Source organism: Pezoporus wallicus, unplaced genomic scaffold, assembly GCF_028554395.1.
Source record: "Pezoporus wallicus isolate ANWC-B61680 ecotype Strahan unplaced genomic scaffold, APGP_CSIRO_Pwel_v1 contig_8797, whole genome shotgun sequence".
Taxonomy (NCBI): Eukaryota; Metazoa; Chordata; class Aves; order Psittaciformes; family Psittacidae; genus Pezoporus; species Pezoporus wallicus.
The window spans coordinates 963,463-984,601 of NW_026641918.1; the positions used below are offsets into that span (position 1 = coordinate 963,463).

At 47.0% G+C, this 21,139-nt stretch overlaps 1 protein-coding gene across 4 annotated transcripts in view; it reads right to left on the bottom strand.

The window, feature by feature from the left end:
- Positions 1–20,891, bottom strand: part of FLI1 (Fli-1 proto-oncogene, ETS transcription factor) — a 79,276-nt gene extending 58,385 nt beyond the window's left edge. Inside the window, exons 1-2 of one of the 4 annotated variants that reach the window (XM_057425979.1) lie at positions 20,477–20,891; positions 18,531–18,612 (exon numbers count right to left, since the gene is read on the bottom strand). In XM_057425979.1, coding sequence (XP_057281962.1) covers positions 18,531–18,569 — 39 coding nt within the window. In that variant the 5' untranslated portion in view covers positions 18,570–18,612; positions 20,477–20,891. Of the gene's footprint in view, positions 1–8,617; positions 8,857–10,074; positions 10,227–18,503; positions 18,613–20,476 lie in introns of those variants that run through there. The other 3 variants (XM_057425978.1, XM_057425981.1, XM_057425980.1) reach the window with 3 other exon arrangements.
- Positions 20,892–21,139: the final 248 nt, after the last annotated feature.

Consider the following 21,139-nt stretch of genomic DNA (forward strand, 5'->3'; position numbering starts at 1 on the left):
GGCAATGATGTTAATTCTTTTCACTGCTTTAAGTCCCATCACTCCTGCTGCTCCCTTAGGCTGGGGTGAGGATGGCTCCCTGGAAGCTGCCTTCTTGCTAACTGATGTGGCGCAGTAATCCTTTCCTGCTTCAGGCTGTTTAACCACTGCCTGTCTCTGGCCACCCTTTCATGTATACACACCACATATATACATTAAGGCATAAACAGAAAAGAGGGCAAGTCTATACTCTGGTATCATATTCCATATTCTGCCATTCCTGAATGCTGATGGTTTGGATAAATGAACCTTCATATAAGCTGCCTATTCTGGACAGGCTGAACTTGCAAATCTCCCCCTTCTTTCTAAGCCTGCTGAGCGCTGGTGTTTTGGATAAACGGGTGAAGTCAAAGCGCGAAGGAATTGCACTGATTTCAGGAGGAATTTGCAGGTATTCAATGTATGTTTCTCAGAACCAGGCCCCAGTTGGCAGTTTGTACTAACAGATAGCTCCATACGTCTGTTGTCGCTTTTAGTTACGTTCAGAAGCACTTTTATAGGCATCTGCCTACTCTAGTGGAAGGGGTCCCTGCCAGTGGCAGGAGGCTGGAACTGGAGGAGCTTTAAGGTCCCTTCCAAACCAAACCAGTCTGGGATTCTATGATTTTATGACTGAAACAGAACTGCAGCCCTATAGCAGCTAAAGGAAAAATAGCTGTAAGAAGAGAGTGACAGCCATTCAGTGGGGTGATTGAAGAGAATAATTCCTGTTAAAGCACACAGGGCTGACAGTCCCGATATGCACAAGAGCAATGCCATCCATACTGTGTATCTGTAACCATCCTGGGGAGCAAACTTGTGCCAGTAGCCTACATATTTCAGCACAAAGCTCTAGCCCCATGTTCAAATACCAAATAAGTTCACAAAGACAAGCCCATGCAAATCAATGAGATCTCAACACCTGATTATTTGCCTTAACAGAACATTACAAAACATGCAGTGCTTTTGGCCAAACTTTTTCCTTTGTGCTTTGCTTTACTAGACCAGGGCATGGTGGCTGTCAATTCATTTCAACAGCAGCGCAGCTTTTGCCTCTCCACAGCTGGCAATGCAAAACTCAAGTAGATACGAAGAGGGCACTAACACTCCAGGCAGCCTGACTCAGACACCAGGCAGAAGAGAAATGAAAGGCAAATGTTCGATGCTAACATTATATGAAGTCCCAAGGAGATTTGGAACAGGAGCAGCGGAGGAGTTACAGTTTCCTTTGTTCTGTTAAAAGGAAAAAGGAAACACATCAGGAAGCCAGACTGTGGAGCACAGGAAGTCTCACTTTGGCTGATAAAAAGGAACTGATGTGAGGTTGGTTCAGATGCAGTTATAAGTCAATCAAGCTTGGAACAACAAGAGGAGCTATTCAGAAGAAACCAGAGAGCCAAATTCTGCTTTTAGCTGTTAAAAAAGGGGGTATTTTAACCTCTCCTAATCTTTTCCTTATCTTATTTTATGTTTTTTTAAAGAAAGCTGCTATAAAAAACGTTCAAATCAGAATTCTCTCATCGGGCAGAAGTCGGTTTCCCGAACTCACCACACCTTCCCCTGACCCTACTGTTCCTTACTCCAGTTTCTGGTTTTCACTCATCAACCAACCCAAAAACCTGTATTCTTGCTGATTTGTCTCCTTCCTCAGATCAAACACAGAAGGGCAGGTTTTGCTGAGTGAGAAATAGGCAGATGACTAATTAAAGGCTCTCCTGCCCGTTATGTTATTTCCACTCCCTCTGTGTGACTGACAAGCATGGCCCATCATGCTAAAGTCCAGTTCCTGGCGTGCAGCTTTGTCAGGCTGGGGTTGGGGTGTTATAATTACTTTCTTACTCCTTTCCAACCCTGTGGTCGGTTGAGCTCTGGATTAGTCTATGCTGGAAGAACAGGGACAAGATTTATGCAAATAAACCACTAACTTAGCTGTAGCCATGGCATTTATTTCAGGAGCCTCTCCCGAGCTGTGCTTCTGACTGTCTTTTAGAACAGAATCAGGAAAAGAAAGAATTCTTGATGCACACGAAGAGCCAGGCTCACTTTCTTCACAGCATCATACCAACACTGAAGAGAAGCAAAGGCTGAGATCTCGCAAGCTGCCCATGGGATTTTGCCTTACTGCTCCCATCTATTTCCAGTGAGAACTGTATACTCAGTGCTCCTTAGCCAGCCTTGCAAATCCTAATCAACATGTTTATAGAAGCAAAATACTTTGGTAAGCACCTAGAAAGCAGCCTGGATGGCAGGGGGAACAGTTACCTTTAAAAGCTAATGAGAATTACAGACTGCCAATATCGTTACAAACCAAGCTGCTTGCTTAGTTAGACACATATGCACTTACATACCTATTCTGGGGGCTTGGCTTCAAACATTGAAGGAAACCAGAATTAGAGTGTCTCTGGTGTCAGATACCACTGGTCCCTTGTCATCATTGCCAAGTTTTGCCTTTGGTGCTATTTGTCACTGGAGAAACAGTTTCTCAGGGCATACTTGGATGTCTTCAACAGTAACATGCAGTAAAGTACAACCCTTTTGTTTAGGTCTCAGTCTTACAGCTAAAGGAAAAGCTTTTGGTAGCGGAGGTGGGGGAGAAGGGAGGTAACATTTGTGGCTTTACTACAAGAGACAGGTTTCTAGACCAGCGTTACTCGCTGTGTAGATACGCATCAGTAATTATGTGGCCTCGGTAACGAGAGGAAGAAAGAAAATAAGCAGTAGATGCATTAACATCTTGAAGGCTTTGATATTTGGAGCTCAGTAGATTATACATTGTCCTGCACCATACGCTGCTGTCTGGACCATTCAGGTTGGTGACAAGTTACTTTTTCAGCACCCCGAGTGTCCCCGAGTCCGTGACGATGCAGTGCACAAGTTAGCAAAGGTTTGGGCAGGCTGTTTGCAGAAGGAGGCAGAAAACCACATTTGTGTGGTGATATTTTAGTCTGTGTTTTCAAATGCAGCTATAAATATGCACTCGCAGCCTTGCACAAAGACATTTGTTCACTCAGAAAGAGTTCTTAGGCATCACCCATAGCAGTGGGACATGGCTTTGTACAAGAGGTACACCACAGGCAGCTCTTTTCACATCACGTGCATTGTGCGCTCACGTTCACACATGCGTGAGAGCACAACAGAGGCACAGACACTGGAAACAGATCTCTTGTTTGATTCAGAACAAAAGATTTAAAGAGAATTTTATATCTGGGGGGGAAATTGGCTTCAAACCAAGTTGTAAAGCTAAACTTAATGCGTTAGACCTGTTTTTTCTAGGCAAGCCATGCCCACATTCACGCACGCTCTAGTACTCAAGCCGTGCTTCTGCAACATGAGGTGTGCAGCAAAGCCACAGATATCTGAACATCTGAAGTTAAGGCTCCCTTGGCTCCTTTAATTTTGCTTGCACTGAGATGGGACATGGGGTCTTTAAGTGTTCAAGTAAACGCAAGCAGAATGAGAAAGTTTTGTTTGTCCAATGCAGCTTATGAGGTGCTGCAGAAGAACTTCGCTTGCAGATGTTTTACTGGGAGTAAAAGCATGGAAGATGCTCGGTGCTGGGAGGTTGTACGTTCATAATCTGCTTTCATACCTCATTCTAAGCCTGGTGCTCTGAGATGTGAACTGAAATGAGGAGGAAAGCCTTCTCTAAGAACAGAGAGACCTGAAGAAAATAAAGTCTGCTTCCTGCAAAAACTGCTATAAATGCCCTTCCCCCAGCATATCTCACCTTATCAGCCTGTCATCTAAGACCTCACCTCGAGGTGCAACCTTCCCCTTTGCTTCTCTCGCTTTCTGTCCCTTTCCCATAATACCCCAGTGAATACCACCCTTGCATACCAGAACTCCAACAAAACTCTCCTTAGAAGAAATGCTCCAAGCAGTGACAAAGGAGGATCACAAAATTTAGATAAATAACTAAAATAAAAGCATGAAATCCTCAAGACATGCACGCTACTACTTAAAGTGACCACATCCTGTTAGGGTAAAATCCACAGTGGTGGGGAGAAACTATATACAAGACTCTCAGCACCTCTGTAAAGGCTCTGAGTGAAACCCCAAGTGCCTAAAAGCTAAGCAGTTGTGCTGTTCTGTTGTAGGTTTGCTTCAGATAAACCTGTCTTCCCTTAGCAGGAATAATTCCATCACAGAGCAGCAGAGCTACTCAGGCTCTGAAGAGACTCTCCCAGTGGTTTACTTGCAAATAGGAGTTAGTACAAACACCTTAAGTCGACAGCACGCAGCACATGATTGTAAGTTCATACTAAGGCAAAAGGCACATGTGGTCATACAGATTTCACAGGGAAAATGATGTAGCTTTATAAAAATATCCCAGTTACAAACATTTCCAATGGGGTTTTGCTGTTGTCCATTAGAAAGCTGTAATGCAATACAAATGCCATCTGACTAGGGACTAGGGTATGAGGGAATATTGTCATTTATCCCTTGGATGGTTCAGATGGTTCTGTTCAAAATGGCTGTTGAGGGACAGCAACAGGGAAAATCTCCAGTCAGCAAAGGTCTCTGCAAACTTAGTTTATAGGTAGGGGTTTTTCATTCTAGAGATGAAGAATCTTGCCCTCGAGGTCAATGCTTTTGTGCCAGGAAAGGCCACCTCTACAGGGCCAAAGGCAGGGCAGTTTAAAAATGGCAAAACAGAGACTTCAACTTGCTCAGAAAGGAAGCGTGTTCTTAGATCAAGATCTTGATGGCCAAGTTTCAGGCCCAGAGGCGAACGCCCACAGTTCACAACTGACAAGAAACAGTGATTGCAAGAGAACCCTACCCCACCCTTTGCTATAGCAACACCAACACACAAGTTGTCTTCTCATGGAAGGAGACAAGCATGGTTGTCATCTCCTTGAGTAATGCAAAATGTTCATTGAATGCCCTTCAGATGGTCTCTCTCTTATGTCCAGAACATAAAGACAAACATGTTTGCACAGAATGAAAGCAGCAGTTACACAAAATGTGGCTTTTTAATTAACAGACAGGCTTTGGCAAGTATATTTGCTTTAATTATTGTCCACATGTAAAGTGGAACTGAAACAATTAAACAGTTTAAAACCACACCATTTGTTATGGTGAGGAAGTCCGTGCATGGGCATCTTGCTGAGATTAGATGTACCCATTTTTTATTCAATTTAGGGCAATAAAAAACAAACCCTGCAAACACAATATAAATTAAGCCAGAGCAGGATGTTAACCCAAAGAAGATGTGATTTGGAGGCGTGCAATAAAGATGTTACCAGTGATTTCAAATCCATGCAAACACAAGCTGTCATGAGTTTCACTGACTCCCAATCATCTTTTGCAAGCGTTGCTTGCAGAATATGAACTGAAGATGGAAATAAACTAATAAAGATATAGATTTGCTGCACTTCTATTGCCATAAAAGACCTTAGAGCACTGCTCTAGAGGTCACTTTTCAAACCAATCAGTCCACCTCCTGTGCCAGATATTAGAATCATAGCATCAGCTAGGTTCATATTGAACAGGTAGTTTGAAGAGCACAGCAAAACCTGCCTCCCCCTCCTCAGTAAGTGCTCTAACTCCTCTCAGGGTAAATAACTCTTTGTGGAGAAAGAAAAACATGTTCTAGACCTGGTGCATTGGCTCAGCAATATCATATGGGATGCAAGTCAGTGCATGATGGGGAACAATGACCTAGAGTCCAGGCTGATCCCATTACATATGTTTAAACCCATGGAATTCCCTGAGCTATGGGTTAAAAAGCTCTGCAAAAGACTTCAATTCACACTTGCACACGATGTGCACAAAACATGTCCACATCTATTCACCGACCAAGCTCTGTTCCTCCAGGACCATGCAAGTGTGAGCCCTTAGGACACACATCAACCCTGCAGCGGATGTTCCCTTTTACTACTAAGTTACACTGCAGCTGGGCAGGTTTGCAGTTAAATTATTCCATGTAGGCAAAAGCAGTTGTTAAGACTCTTTCTGAATGGCCTAAAAAAGAGGAAAGTACAAACTGAATACTGGAGATTGCAAGGCGAAAGGAGAGATTTCCATAGTAGACTGAATTCAGACTCCTGCATCTGCCAAGTGTGCAATTAAATGTCTTTGGCTCAATTAAAACAATTAGTCTGTGGAATAGTTCTGGTACACTTGAGAAAACAATCCCTTGTACTGTTTAAATTGCTCAAGAAGACAACCATCTGGAAGGCAAAACCCTCTCCCATGTCTCTTCTGTGCTACACAGCATTTATGTTCTACACAGAGGGGTACATTGCTGAATTTACAGAGGGAAGCCCTTCTTAACCACTCTGGTAGATTTTATTTGGTCCCTCACTGTGTTCTTGCTCTAGTAATGACAGAGCTTTTGCTGGGTCTTTTCTAGTCACTTACATGCATCTTTCTGCCCTATTTCCCAACATAAACACACAGCTTTGAGACAAATCAATGCCTACCACCTATGGCAGAGCAGACTTAAAGGGACAATTGCTTTTCAATTGCTTTCCTCTGGCTACAGTACAACCTTGCTTTCCTGCATCTTAGAGTTTAGAAAATCTCCCCTGAATGATGGGTTATGGCAGGAGATCAGCATATTCAAAACATTGAAGCATCTCAAGCCACATCCTCTCCCGTTGCCCTTCACCTGAGACAAGCAAGGCAAGGTAGCCTAGCCCCTTCCTTTCACTGGTGGACTGCAGCAAATCTGGCTATGTGTGGGTCAGATATAAGGATGGTGAGGCACTGGAACATCCAGAGAAGCTGTGGCTGCCCCATTCCTGGCAGTGTTCAAGCCCAGGCTGGACACAGGGGCTTGGAGCAAGCTGCTCTAGTGGAAGGTGTCCCTGTTTGAGCTTTAGGGTCCCTTCCAACCCAAATTGTTTGTGATTCTATGATGAGAAATATTAGATAATCCTGAGGAACTTTGATCTAAGTGAAAATGATACAGAAAATGATAGGACATGGGGACCTGCGGCAGCTTGCTGACGATGCTGGAATTGCTCAGCACCCAGAAGGAGACTGATGTATCTGGACCCCATCTCTCTTAGTTTAAAGAACCAAAGTATTTCTGGACTAGAAGTGACCTGGGATGTGGCCGAGTTCCTCCTTTCACCACAGCCTCCCCAACGTGACTATAGGCCTGGCTGCAGAGTGTCGCAGTTCCTCATCTCCAAACCAGAGGGGCTGAGAAGGAAGCAATAATACTTTGCAGCATGGGGAGAGAAGGAGCACCCAGTAGGCACCGTGAGCTACATGGGTCGTGGCAATACTTCAGCACCTTTCCGAGGGTGGTGTGGGGGGCCCATGGCCTGTGCAGCAAAGCAAGTCCATGTGTGCACCGCGGCACACGTACAGATGGGAGATTTCTGCACTTTCACTGCACAGTATTTCGGGCTCCACAAATCAAAGAAGGTTGTGGTGCTCTGAATGTATCGTGAATGAGGCCCAGGTTCCTTTTGGTACAGATCTAAGGAGGTGGCGGGGGAAACATGTCTTACTCCTGCTGTACCTCCCGAAGTCTATGCTTTCAACACTCCCGCTTTCTCTCCTCCTTTCTGACATCCACCTTTTCATTCCCTCTTGTTTCCCTCTCTTCATTCTCTCTTCCTGCCCACCTCCTTCCCTCCCCCTTCTTTTGAGACCCTTCCAAGCAGTGCACTTGTCACAAGCTGCAACCTAAGGGAGAAAGTTTCAGTTCCTGTCAGTTTGCAGCTTCTTTCTCACCAGGTCAGCAAAAAACAACATGAAAAAGAAAGACCAAAACAGCAAAAAATAGACTGGTTTTAAGAAGAGCTCAACACCCCACCCAGGCAATAGGCATCTTTCGAAATCCTCCAACCCAAACACACCCACAGCGTCTCTCCCTTCAAGGCTCTTCTGTTCAAGCTGCTCCTGTACGGCAGCGCTCGCTCAAGAAGAGCCCGTAAGAAGTGCACAAGGGTCCCCCCTCCCTCCAGGGCAAGAAAGCCAGCCCCCTGCTGCCTGGGCTTTGAGTAACACCGCCGGCCACCTCCAGGGGCTTGGGAAAGGCTTGGTTTATCTTCGCAGAGGCTGAAGGACCGGCCGGTTGGATGGGGGGAGAAAAGGGGGAACCGCTCTCCAAGTCCCAGCAGCGTCCTCGGTTGCTCAAGGCCACCAGAGGCTGGTTATGTTCGTGGGTTTTTGCCACACTCTTGGCTTCCCCTTCCCCCTGTCTGGCCCCAAGCTAGCCAGGGGGATGTTTCACCCCAAACCACCCCCGGCCCTCGCTTTCTCCCCCCAGAAAGCTCCCGGAGGAAGCCCACGGGCGACCCCCAGAACCAGCGGCGCATTCCGAGCAGGGCCGGGCAAGGAAACCCGAGCCGGGGGCACACATCTGGGGCCAGCTCGTTGCTTCCCCCCCCCCCCGCAGCCCCAGGGCAGGAGCTGTCAGTGCCTTTCCGCCGCAGCCCGCCGCGCCAGGCGGGGCCCCGGGGCCGCCCCGACGGCTCCCTGCCGGCTGCGGAGCCCCTCGAGCACCGGGGAGGCGAAGGGGAGAGCCCCGATGCGCTGCGGCGGAGCGGGAGGAGGATGAGAGCGGACGGACGGAGCCAGACCCCAACCCTCGCTGCCTTTCCCAGCGCCCCCAAGCCCCTCTTGCCCCCTTTACCTTAATAGTGCCGTCCATCTAGAATAACTTCCAGCCGGGACCAGCAATATTCCACACATTGACCCGGTTTAGCCTGCAACCGAAGCCTCCTGAAGTTTGTGTGATCCTTCTCTGTCCCTTCGCTTTCCTCCCTGCCCTTGCAGCGGGTCTGCGTCTCTCCCCTCTCCTCCTCTCCCTCCCTCCCTCCCCGTCTCTCTCTTTTTTTAACTTTGGTTGTTGCAGCAGAGCAGAGCGAAAAAGAGACAGTTAACCGGATGAACCGTTTTTTTCTGCTAATTTTGGGAAGTGAAGTCACTCGAGGAGGAAACTTTCGTCTCTCCGCTGGTCCTGCCTTCTCGATGAAAAAAGACATATATTTTACATACAGGATATTTGCTCCATTTAGATAAGAAGGGGCAGAACAATAGCTACCTCTGGCAGCTCTTGTTTGTCCAAGCCCTTGCCTCGCACCCCAGCGCCGTGTGTCATCCCACAGTTTAGTTTAACAGAGCTTTTGCGATATTATTTTGTCTTCTCTTGGCTGGAGCAGCTTTAAGCCTGACTCACTGAATTTCCGTCTCTTCCCACAGATTTTTTCATTAATGCGTTTTCCAGTCACAGGCAAAAAGGAAAGGGAGAAAACCGTAAATACAAGTCGGTGGCGGCAGGCAGATGGGGGGGAAATATAGAGCGTGGGGATTAAAACACGTTTAGAACGCAACTTCTGCCCCTCTGCTTCTCGCCTCCCATCAAGGAGAGTGAGGCGAGGGTCCGGTCCCTCTCCAGTGCGAGAGTGCCATTAAACACAGGCTGGAAACGGGGCTGCGGAGGTTCTTCCCCACTTTCAGCCCTTCCTTTCCTTCCCAGCATCCCTGGGATACGGGGCTCCGAAGCAGAGGATGCCCATCCATTTCACTGCATTTACTAGGAGCACTTTCTCCACCATTCTCTCCCAGTCCCAGTTTCCCACTAAGCTGTTAAAACCCCACTCAGGGAAAACCAAACCAAACCAAAACACTTTATAAGCCAAAAATGAACCAAATTGACAATAATTGTCAGAGCAGCTGAGCTGGCCGTTCCCGGACACCTTGGCAAAACGGGCACTACAAAACCCCAACCTTTAAATCTCATTTTAGACCCGGCTTGCCCCTGACGTCCAATTCTCTCTATTTCATTCAAACGGGAGCGGTCAGCTGAAAATAAACGCTTTTCCCTCCCTTTTTTTTCCGGGAAAAACTGAACCCGTCCAAAGGACCCGAGGGAAAGGGACACCACCGGCTCACCCCCCCCACCCCCCCTTGCAAAACCAGCAGCGGAACACATCATGCAACACTCCTTCATCCCCACTTCTGCAAACTGCTGCAGCCGCAGGAGAAGAGCAAAGAGAGGGGGGGGATGAAAACAAGGGAGGGTGAATCCAAGAAAGGAGGATGCTCCCGCACATCGGATCTCTTTGGGGGGGGGGGGGTATGGATTACCTTGTCCAGTGCCAGTTGTGTCCAGTCTTTTTGATTCCCCCCCCGTCTTTAGTCCAACCACGGGGAGGGGAGGGGGAGGGTGGGTGTCAGAGTGCTATCCAAAGTTATTCTCACCCGCCCCTTCCAAAAGGGAAATGCAATAATGCCACTAGTGTTCCTACCCGGCTGCGGCAGAGATGCCTTATATTAATACTTTATTTCTCCAAGACGGAGGCTGGCAGGAGAGAGCTGTGGGTCCCCCCTTGCCCCTCCCTCCCCTCCCTCCCCCCTCCCCTGAAATTAGCCTCATCAATTCAGCTACAATTTGGGAGTTCAGATGCAGACACGGGACTGAACGTGACCAGACCTGGAGGTTTTGGCTCGCTGCTTGCCAGCGATTGAGGCCGTCTGCAGGCGGGAGGTGAAGCGGGGGGAGCGGAGGGGACAGCCCGTCCCCCCCGCCTCTTGTCTGCTTTACAATCCCGGGGTCTCCCCGGAGAGCAGCACATCTGGATGCTGCTAGCGGGGTCAGGTCCCCCCTTGCCTAGGGCCACAAGAACTGGAGTTCAATTAAAAGAAATCACGGTTAACCCTTTGCTTCCCTCATTACTCTGTCTTTTTCCCTGCTCTCTGCCACCACCACCACCCCCCCCCGCCCCCAAATACTCCCCCCTCCAGCGTTACCGCATGGCAGGCTGCGGCAGCCAGAAAAGCGAGAGGTTAAAGGGAAGAGTGAAACGCATCCTTTCAAAACCCGAATGGTTTCCTCTTTAGACAACACTACCAGCCCCCTCCCAAAAAAACGGGTGAGGGAGAGGACAGGCTGAGGAGCTTAACCGCGAGAGGAAGGGGAAAAAAACATACCCTGGAAGGAGCCCGTGCCCCGGGCAGGGATGCCCTGTGCTCTCCAGGATGTCAAACACACACCCACATCCCTATCCCGCCTACAGACATGCGGGGAACCCAACCCTGGATTTTAGTGCCAGGCGGGCACCGCGAACCCAGGGGCTTATTTGGGATGCCTGAGGGGTGACCCTTTTGAGGTCACCGGTTAGAGCGGGTCCGTCAGGGCTGCGCCGCGCTTTACCTCCAGTGTTTGGTCTAAAATAAGACCCGCGACAAGTCCAAGAGCTAAGGTAACGAGCCAGATTTTTAAACATACTAATAGACAAGCGAAACAATCTATTCCCCCCCCCCCCAATAACGCAACGATAGAACCTTTGCTTCACCTAAACCCTAAAATAACACCCTTAAAGTTATCTCAAACTGCTTGGGAAAGCTGGAATATTCATAACCCTCGTGTGCCAAGCTCTGAATCATCCCAGGTGATTGCTCAGCCTTTGGGTTTAACTGTTTTGAGAGGGAGGCAGCGGTGATGGGCAAGGGAAGCGAAGCCACCGCCGGGCACGATGCTGCTCGTCGTGCTCAGGTTTTAACCCGATGCTGGGGTTTTGGATGCATTATGTATATACAGCGCCGGAATTACGATCTCTTTAATGTGGTTACCACCAGACATCTGGAAAATCATTTGATCTTGGCAACCACGGAAGATTTCAAATGCTTCCATTGGGACAAGCTGGTAGAAATCAGTTACTCCTCCGCTATTTTCATTATTTCTTTTTTCACTCCGCTTATGAATGAGACGAGATTCACCAGCCACGTTTTTAATCAGTTCGATCTTGAGCTCAAGCGCTTGGCATGTCCCCACCTCCTCTCTTCGTCCTTGCAGTTACACCGGCTGCAGCCTCGCACGGAGAAGCCGAAACCGACGTTTTTGGCGTGATCCGATTGAAATCAATAAGGACACACCGCGGGGGTAGGGGGGATATGGCCAGTGACTGTTTCACGTCCAGCATCAAAGCAGTTAACCCTTTAGCGCAGTTCAGTGCCAGTATTTAGCGGGACTACACAACCTCAAACAGGGATGTTCTGCCTGTAATTCACACGGGATTAGCGGTCATCGCTTCGTAATTAAAACCGTGTAGTTATTCTATAGGAATAAAGGTAATGAAAACCTTCCCAGGCCGTGGTTGTCACGTTAGAAATCCTCATTTCGGAGGCTGGGAAAGGGAGCCGGCTTTTTTCCCTCTCTATCACCTGAAGAGCATCACCTGAGCTCTCGTTAGCGCCCAGGGACTGCCGCTTTGAACCGAGGCGGAGGAACCCCAGATCCAGCCCCGCGCCTTGATTTTGTCCCTAGAAAGTACCTTTTTCTTTAACTCTATCTACGTAGTTACGCACCTCCTGCTAGGCAGGTATAGTGCGTGTGTATACTATAACCCTATAAATTCTATCCTATATAAAACTATTGACCATATTTACCCTCATTCTTTGCCCTTTTTAGGCCGGGGTCTGTTCTGCTCCAGACTTCACTGGAGGGAAAAATCTCCACCAGCTTCAGCAAACGTTTAAGTTTTCCGGGGCTGAGTTTCCCCTGGCACCGGCTCCGTTGCAGAATGAAAAGCGCGACGTGGTTTGTTTGTTTTCGAAACCCACATTCTTCCAAGAAAAAAAGCCCAAACTCCAGCCCTGGGATTTGATCCCGAGAAACAAATGCCGATTCTCAACTAAACTCGTTGGGCAAACCTCTTCTTCCCAGTGACAAAAGGAAATCGGTTGAGTTTTCCAGCCCCACAGCTGCAGGATCGGGTCTATCCCACCTCTGGGTCTACAAGAGCAGCCCCGTTTGGGAACTTGAAGCCGGGAAGTTATTCCCTGCTAATCGATCCTAAGTAAAACATAACGTCTTAAGAGTGGGGTGGAGAAGATGCAGTAGCTTTGAAGCTGCATCGCAATTAGGCGAGCGGTAGGGTGAGCAGTGTGCTGGCCGCTTTTATTTGGGCTCCATGTCCCTTTCCTCCCCGCTCCAGCAATTACTGGAAAACTAAGGCACATCCCCCCCCCAGCATCCCGCAGGCCGAGCAAACAGACTGCAGCGCACAAGCTCCAAACGTCTGGCCCCTCGCTTGAGGCCATAATTAATTTGAGATTTATTTTTATTGGAGAACCCAGGCTCGTCTGACCTTAGCCAAACAAGACTCCAGCTAGACCCTTGATGCGCTTGAATGGAACGGAATATTTCTCCCTAACTTCTCTTCAGGCGGCCGTGCCTGCTTTGAATTTGTTCCTCAGACTTCAGATACTTGGAGATTTGCAGGAAAGATTTAAAACATCATCCCCTCGCCCTCTCCCCCCTTTAGCATCACTTTCTTTTTAATTCCTTTTCTGCTCCCCTTTCCCTCCACACCTCCTCTCTTTCCAAACACAGGAAAGGCCGGGATACAAAATTCCCTGGACCCAGCATGTTGGTGGGGGGTGTTTTTCTATCAACTGTGGGAGAACGGAGCCATTCGAAGGTCGCGGAGCTAGGGAGGGGGGTGGTTGCTCGAATCACTGTAACGACCTTGCCTCTTGTGCCCGAAAGCCTGGTTTCTTTTACAAAGCTCCAGACTGCATTTTCAGGGGATAAACGGCGTTTCTTCCACGTTCTCTACCCAAATTCAAACCGTGTCTTGAAGGTAAAGCAGGGAAGAAACAACGCCAGCTTTTCCCTGGGCTTCAGCACGGGGAGGAAGTCCAGGATTCACAGGACAATGGGAAATGGGAAGGGATTTTTTCCTGTATAAAATACAGATAGGTGCCAGCAAGAGCTGAGCCCAAATTGTCGCAAGGTGTCAATCAATGGCTCGCTGAAGTCTGACAATTTAGTGGCTTTCCCCACCTTCTCTGGGTCTTGTCCTTCCCGTCTGGGTGGGAGGAAGCAAAGTTCTGCCGGACGCCAGGAACGGGGGAGAAGTAATAGTACTAGTACTAAAAGAGAGGCAGAAACGGGTAACGCGCTAGAGGATGCTCTCAGTAGGACCACCACTGCCTGAGCTGCGGGTTAAAAACACCCTGAAGGGTCTGCTTTCCCCTCTGCTGCCGGGTTAAAGCTGCTCTCAAGAGCGCTTTGGAGGTTCCTGGCCCAGCGGCATTCCCGGAATCCACGCATCCCTGAGCACCTGCGGGATGAGCCGGCCCCATGCAGCGACTTCCCCTGGGGAGATTCCCCAGGCACCACCTCCACTACCAGGTCTCTGTTGCAAAAGCCAGTGATATTAAACGGGATGTTCTGTCCTTGTAAGCTGTCTCCGAGCAGCCTCTTGCTGCTGCTGGACAGATATCGTGTCCGTGTTTGTCTGCAGCTTTCCTATTGCCTGCTCCAGGAAAAATCTCCCTGTTTTGTTCCTAAAAGATACACACACACACCCTCTTTAGGGCTTCTGTAAACTTTCCAGGCAGGGTGAAAGCAAGAACAACCCAAATATTGTTTCCAGCCACCCAGGCTATTTTGCCTCCATGAATATGCCTCTTTATACACTACCACAAACGTTAGGGCTGCATGAAATCCATTTCTAAAGCGAGCAGACCCGCACTTGCACCGAGGTTCCTTCCCGGAGCAAAGCCCATCCCTGTGCCCTTTCAGAGCTCTGGGCTGCAGCCCCTCATGAAGATGATTTGTGGGTGCTCCCGGCTCCCACGGCAGGGGACCCACCGGTCCCGGGACGCTTCGCAGAGCTTCAGGCTCTGTTGTGGGTCCAACCGGGGAACCGAAAGCAGAAGCAGTGACTTTTCTATCCCTCCCTTCCTCGCATAGAGAGCAGATAAGTGTTAGGATGCTGCCGAAGGGCATAAGAAAAGCGCGGGTCAATAACACCTCCCCACTAAAAAAAATTACTTTTGCACCGCCTTTACACACAGATTAAACCACAAACTGGCAGTGCAGAAGGGAGCAGAGACGTCTGCGGCCCGGAGGAGCTTGTGGCAATGGTAATAATTAAAAAGTCAGTATTCGGAGGTCATGTTGCTTTGCTTACAGCCCTAATTCTTTCCATATCCCTCCAGACAGGATTCCAGCGCTGTCTTTTAGAATTTAATTTCCCAATTATATTACATGTCTCATTCTGTACAGTCAAATACGAGTGTTTAGATGAGATTAGCACCCTCTGATAGACTGTGAATTAATAAGTACTTGCAGACCAGCAGGTCCATAGTGGTCTGAGTAATAGAGATACTTCATCAGTCACATAGAACAAACCAGTGTGAATCAAAATGCCTTCTTCTACATTTATGATTTCTACCTCTCCATCATATTCAGGTCAACAGGAGAAGTGTGTATGGAGAGAAGACAGAGTGCTCCTGTCATGACCTTATACAGTGTGCTAGATACGGATCCACACGTCCTATGTGGTTGTGATGTAAATCAAGGTTACAACACAAGAAGCTGAACTTGCCCAGTATGACTCAACATAAGTCACCCTTGATCAAACAAACCATACTAAAACTGAAATCCTCCTCTTCCTCCTCCAGCCACCAAGTCCCTCCCCTCTCTTCTGCATTTTGAGCCATGGCAAGAAAACCAGGGTGGCCTGGAGGTGGCCATAGGCTATTTTGTACCGCAGAGCTGCAATAGTGAGTTTGCTCCTCCTGGGAGCTGCTGGGGAGCACCCTGCCAGCAACCCCCTCCTGATTACAACATACAGAGGCCTTCTCTGTAGAAGGCACAGGATAAACATAAATTTTACATATGTAGTGCGTTTGTTTGAGAGGATTTATACAAGACATTGATCCCAATACTGCTTTTTCTGCTGCAAAGGGGGTAGTGTACACATCATCAGCCGAGAGCCCACGGAAGCAATAAATAAAACACTTCTCCTCCCACAGGACAAGCAAGTAAATTTTGCTGGAGAAGGAATGACATGGAAATAATAATAATAATAAAGACTTGGGAAGAGAGAGCAATTGGAACTCTACCTCCTGCTTTCCAGACTTCTTTGGGAAGTCCACAAAGCTCAGCGTGGGGAAGCAGGAAAGAGAAGGCAGGTGCTTTCTGCATGTGAACAGAGCGTTGTTCTTATACAGCACTTCCATCCATGCTTTAAAGATGGAGAAACAGAGGAACAGAGAGTTGAAGTATCTTGCTCAGGAGCACCAGGCTATCAGGCTTGGATCCGTACCCACATTTCCTAACTAGATCATTAGTCAATCCCACCACTTCTGCAAATAAGCCAATCACCCTCAGAATCTCCCACTTGCCCCTGGATGCGTTTTAAGTCAATGGAAACCATCACCAAACTCAGAGGGGCCAGAGGTTGACCTAACCCGTGCATTTAAGGTTCTAGTTCTCCCAAATTTAACCACATTCTTACTTTGATGCACAGCCTCACTGGTCTGAATGAGCTGCCCAGGTACCCTTTTGCCCCACTGGCACTGAGCTGCCCAACTCAAAACTTTTAGGAGTCAATAGAGATTTCCTTTGTCTCCAGAAGACTTTGAATCAGACTTAAGAGACTGCTGTCAAAATGCTGTGGAGTTTTCTAAGCACAGTGACACTGGTGTGAATGAAGCTTTACAGACAAAACACCAAAGACAAGGTACTTCCCCCCCCAGACAAGGGCAGCTGATGGTGAAGGGTTGTAATAAAAGGCAGAGAGCTTCAAATGACACAGCTCATGTATCCCTCCACCCCTGAAACACTGGATATAAATATAGCCTGAAGGAGTTCTTCCTGGTGGATAAAACACATTCTTATATGAAGAGAACTTTGTCCAAGCACTTTGCCTGCAGGATTGTACTTAATGAGAAGGCTATCCTGACACAGTTATGGACAGACTCACTCAATCCTGCTGGAATGTTTAATTATTTAGGCCTGGATCTTGGTTCCACTTAATTCAAAAGGAATTTTGCTACTAACTGGAGCTGAGGCTGGATCTAGCCTCGCAACAAAAGGCAATGATACCATAATATAGGATGTCAAAGGGCCTTCATCTCTTCATTGTAAACAGAACACATCTCAGATCATTTCCCACATACAGGAACTCCAAAGAGACATTAATGCTAAAGCTGGGCACAGACTGTGTAACATGTTTCTTCACTTGAACTTTGAGTGAGTTTGCTTTCATGAGACTTGAATTTCATTTGCTTTCCACAGAGTTTCTATTCTTCTAGAGTTTGCTCCAAAGCTATACGAATTTAATAAGCAAAATTAAATCACCAGCATTCCCTGAGCTATAGTTCTGATGCTGGGGGACATCAACTGCATGTGAAACCTTGACCATTCCTGTTTGGATGGTGTCTCTAAACCAAATCCAGAGAGCTCTACGAGTTCACCCAATCAGGGAAATCAAGTAATGACACATCACCTGGGAATCATCCCACCGAGCTGGCATTTCCAATACAAAACTGCCCGCAGAATGAGCCACACACACAGAAATCAATCAATAAATCACTTCCAATAAGGTGTGAGTACATGAAAATCACAATTGGTGCATGGAACGTTGACTAACAAGAGGGACAGAAAAAGAGGCTAAATTCCTGTAATGAATTATTCATACAAATTATCCACCCAGCTCTAGTTAACACCCTTCTGTGTTTCTTCAGCCTTCTTCAGGGAGAGAAGAGGCTTGTGTTTTAGATTTTCCCTAAGTGCTGTTGCATGCAGGGTTTGCCTTAAACGTGTAACACAGATGTCTCAGGCTTGGTTTATTTACATTCTTGGGAACTGTTGTGGAAAAAACCCTATATGATGTCAAATATAATATAGTACTCGACTGAGTTATAAAGGGACCAGGCTGTGCCAAGGCTTGTTTCAATCTGATGAAAAGAAAGAGGCAGAAGTGGCCCCTCAAAATACATTCTAAGAACCCTTTTGTTTTTTACTGCAAAAAAAAAAAAAAAAGGATATGCAAACAACTGTCTAGAGTGTAAGGTCTGGCACCAGTCAGTATCAGTAAACCCAACCAAAGTCAGTTTGCCTACTAAATTGTATGGAAGCATTACTCAAGGAAACCGTAAGTCACACTGTCAAAGAAATCTCAGTATTACATAGCATTGCCTGGTGCAACAATCTGCAGTAACTGAAAGAGATGTTTTGGTTTGAATCATTAAATATTTTCCCCCTCTAAATCCATCCTGAAATGGACCTCTCAAAAGAGACATATCATCTTGCATGTTGGATTCAGTCGCTGGCGCAGCAGAGAAGTAGAAGGCTATTAAATGAAATTTAGCTCTGGTTCAAGACTAAATGGTATCTGAGAAATTGGAAGCCAATGTAACAAACCACTAGGATATAACACTAGTAGCGCAGCGCCACTCTGATATTGGTTTCAGAGCAACAAACCACCACTGTAATGCAATGCAATGCAAAACACCCTCACTATAACAGGATTTATACTATAACCGATCGAACCAAGCATCAATGCATTATAAAAGACAAAGCCACTTCAACACAGCATTGGTCCCTGATGATACAACTTTTGACTCAACCCCACATAGACTGATAACTGTGATACTGGAGACTCCAACCCCTCTCCCACCAAAGGCAGAGAGAGATTCTTTTCCCCTGCTAAGTCAGGATTTTCAAGTAATACAAATCACTGTAAACTCGGGAAGATTGGAATTTTTGACATTACCTGTTTAAAGATGCTGTCATGTCTTACCTTGACGTAAGACGAAGTGTCTGGTACAGTCTGAAACATCCTTACTTGTTTAATAGAGAGATTTAAGGGTCCTAAAATTGACCTGAAATTAAAAAAAGAATAAAAAGTTATATACAAGTAATGAAACAAAGCATTGCTATAAAAGTAACATTAGGAATAAAACTTAAAAAGAAGTGATCAAGCATTTAAATGTACCTTTGAAAGGACGCTGAAAAACGTCCACCACAGTAACTACAAGTCGAGCAGCAGACAGGAGTTGATGAAGTGAGGTTTTATTTCTCTGCTTTAACAGCAGTCCGGTTTTGCTTTTGGATTCCCCCACCCGGGAAAAAGAGCCTTCTTCACCAGAGCAGGTGGAAACGTTTGACATTTGATTAACTGAATTTCTTAGCCAACAATTAAAAGCCAGCTGAAATACTCATGTTTTCATGTCGAGCCTAGTTAACCCTATTGACTTGTAGCCAAGGGTTTCACTTGGCTAAATGAAGGGCAGTTGCCTTTCCTGACTCATTGAAACCATTCCGAGCCATTAACCTGCCGGCCTCTATTGATTTAAAGAACCTTTCTCACCAATAATAATTAAACTATAAGTAAATACAAAGTTTTAAGAATAGCGAACGGAAGTTTCATTCCAAACAGCAATACCCCCCTCCCCAGGGTTGTCACTCTCAGCCCCTCTATTTCGGATGCTCAGTCAAACATCGCGGTGCTTTATCTCAGGCTCCCATCAAGGCAATACATCTGTTTTTCTGTACTTCTAAGACTTGATGATCTCCTGATGAACAGGGTTTTTTTTTTTGCCTCTCTTCCCCCCCTCCCCGAGTCATCACTACAGAGATGCCGAGATTAACAACGATCGTGGAAAACAGAATGGTGTGTGGGAAAAATAGATCTGCAGTCACTAAAATAAGCGACGAGGGGTTCTTTTTCCCTACACGTTGCCCTCAGGATCCTTAGTCCCATTGGAAAGCACCACAAAGCAATTAACTTACTTTAATTAGTGCATCGTTAAGAAGAACGACCACACTACACACCCCTCCATATATACACACACACAACCCCTTAGCAGGGAGCTCCTAAGTGCTGCTGTTCTGCTGGTCCTCCGGGTGGGATGGAAAAAGAGGCTTCATCAGAATTTACTATAAGACAATTACACTACACAATTAGAAATGCGCCTGCTGAGTTGGGCACAAGTGGTCAGTACGTGTGGCAGTGATTCTAACTCTGCACCTAGTTTCTCAGCATCTAATACAACCCAGCCACTGCTGGGGAATCCCGGAGCAACCTTCGTTCGATTAATGAAGAAATCCTAATTCCTGGAGCTGCCACCCCGGCAATAGCGGACACGTCAGTGCCCCCAGAGCTGCGCCCCTGCTTTGCAGCCAAACATCTGATTCAAAACATAGGAAGAAGAGAAAGAAAGCAAAAAACATCCCCCCAGCCCAACAACTCTGGAAAAGCAAAGCTATCTGCACGTAAACCCCCTTTTATTGATTTTTAAAGCATTTATTACGCAGCCAGCTGGCACAAAAGGGCAACCGATTATAAAATCGACAATGTGTTTCTGATAAGTACAATTCTTTCTTCTGTCGTCCTCCCTCCTAACACATTCCAGTTTCTTTTTGCTTCTGAACTTGCAACAGGGGGTGGAGGGGGACGGGGTAATTTTGCTTAGCCAGTAAATTTTAGAGGGTCAAGGATTCACGTATTGGGTTCCCCCGCTCCCCTCTGCACCCCTGATCAGCGCCCCCCCCCATCCGCTTACCTCCCTAATTCATATAAATAAATACATCTGCATATTTGGAGCCCGTCTGAAGGAGTCTGCTGTGGATTAGCCGCCAATCGTATCGCCCTGCCAGCATCAGTCGCAATATAAAAGGGCCTCTTAAACTACTTTTAAGATCCGCCTTTCGCTTATTCTTATTACTATTATTTAAATGACTCACCTTTTATACCCTTTCCCCTCAACCAGTGGCAGACCAGTTTGTAAAGATCCAGGTTGAGACTAGGAATAAAACTCCCCACCAGGTCTGGATTACTACCCTGCCGCTGCAGCTTTGCAAAGAGCAGAAGATTAAACTTGGTAGATCCAAAGCAGCGCTGAAGTCAGAATTCCCAGCCCATCCAGACAGGCTGCATCAACCAGGCATTTCCTCAGGGAGCTTCTGTAACGCTCGCAGCTCCAGGACGTGCTTTCCTTTCCCTCTCTTCTATGCCCTCCACTTTTCATTTGATTTCCGTTTTCCCCCTTATCAATATTTCAGCTGCTCCCTCTCATCAATCATGGCTGTATCACATCCTCGCCCAATGAGCCCACCGGGCGTTACTCACGACTTTAAACAACCAAGGGGAAAAAAGGATAAAACTCCCAAATTCACAACTTTCTTAAAAAGAAATGCTGCTGAGGAGTGAAGCTGAAAAGAGACGCTGAGTGGAGCTCAAGTGCTACTTTAAATCCCCTTTTAAAGTAAGGAAGTTTCAAATATCCGTTTTTAAATCATCGTTTCTTACTTTGAGGTTGTTTTTTTTTCCCCGACTCCTACCTTGAAAGCAGTTAACCCATTTCCCCCTGAAGCTGAACTGAGAACACTGCAGAGGAACGGGGCTGG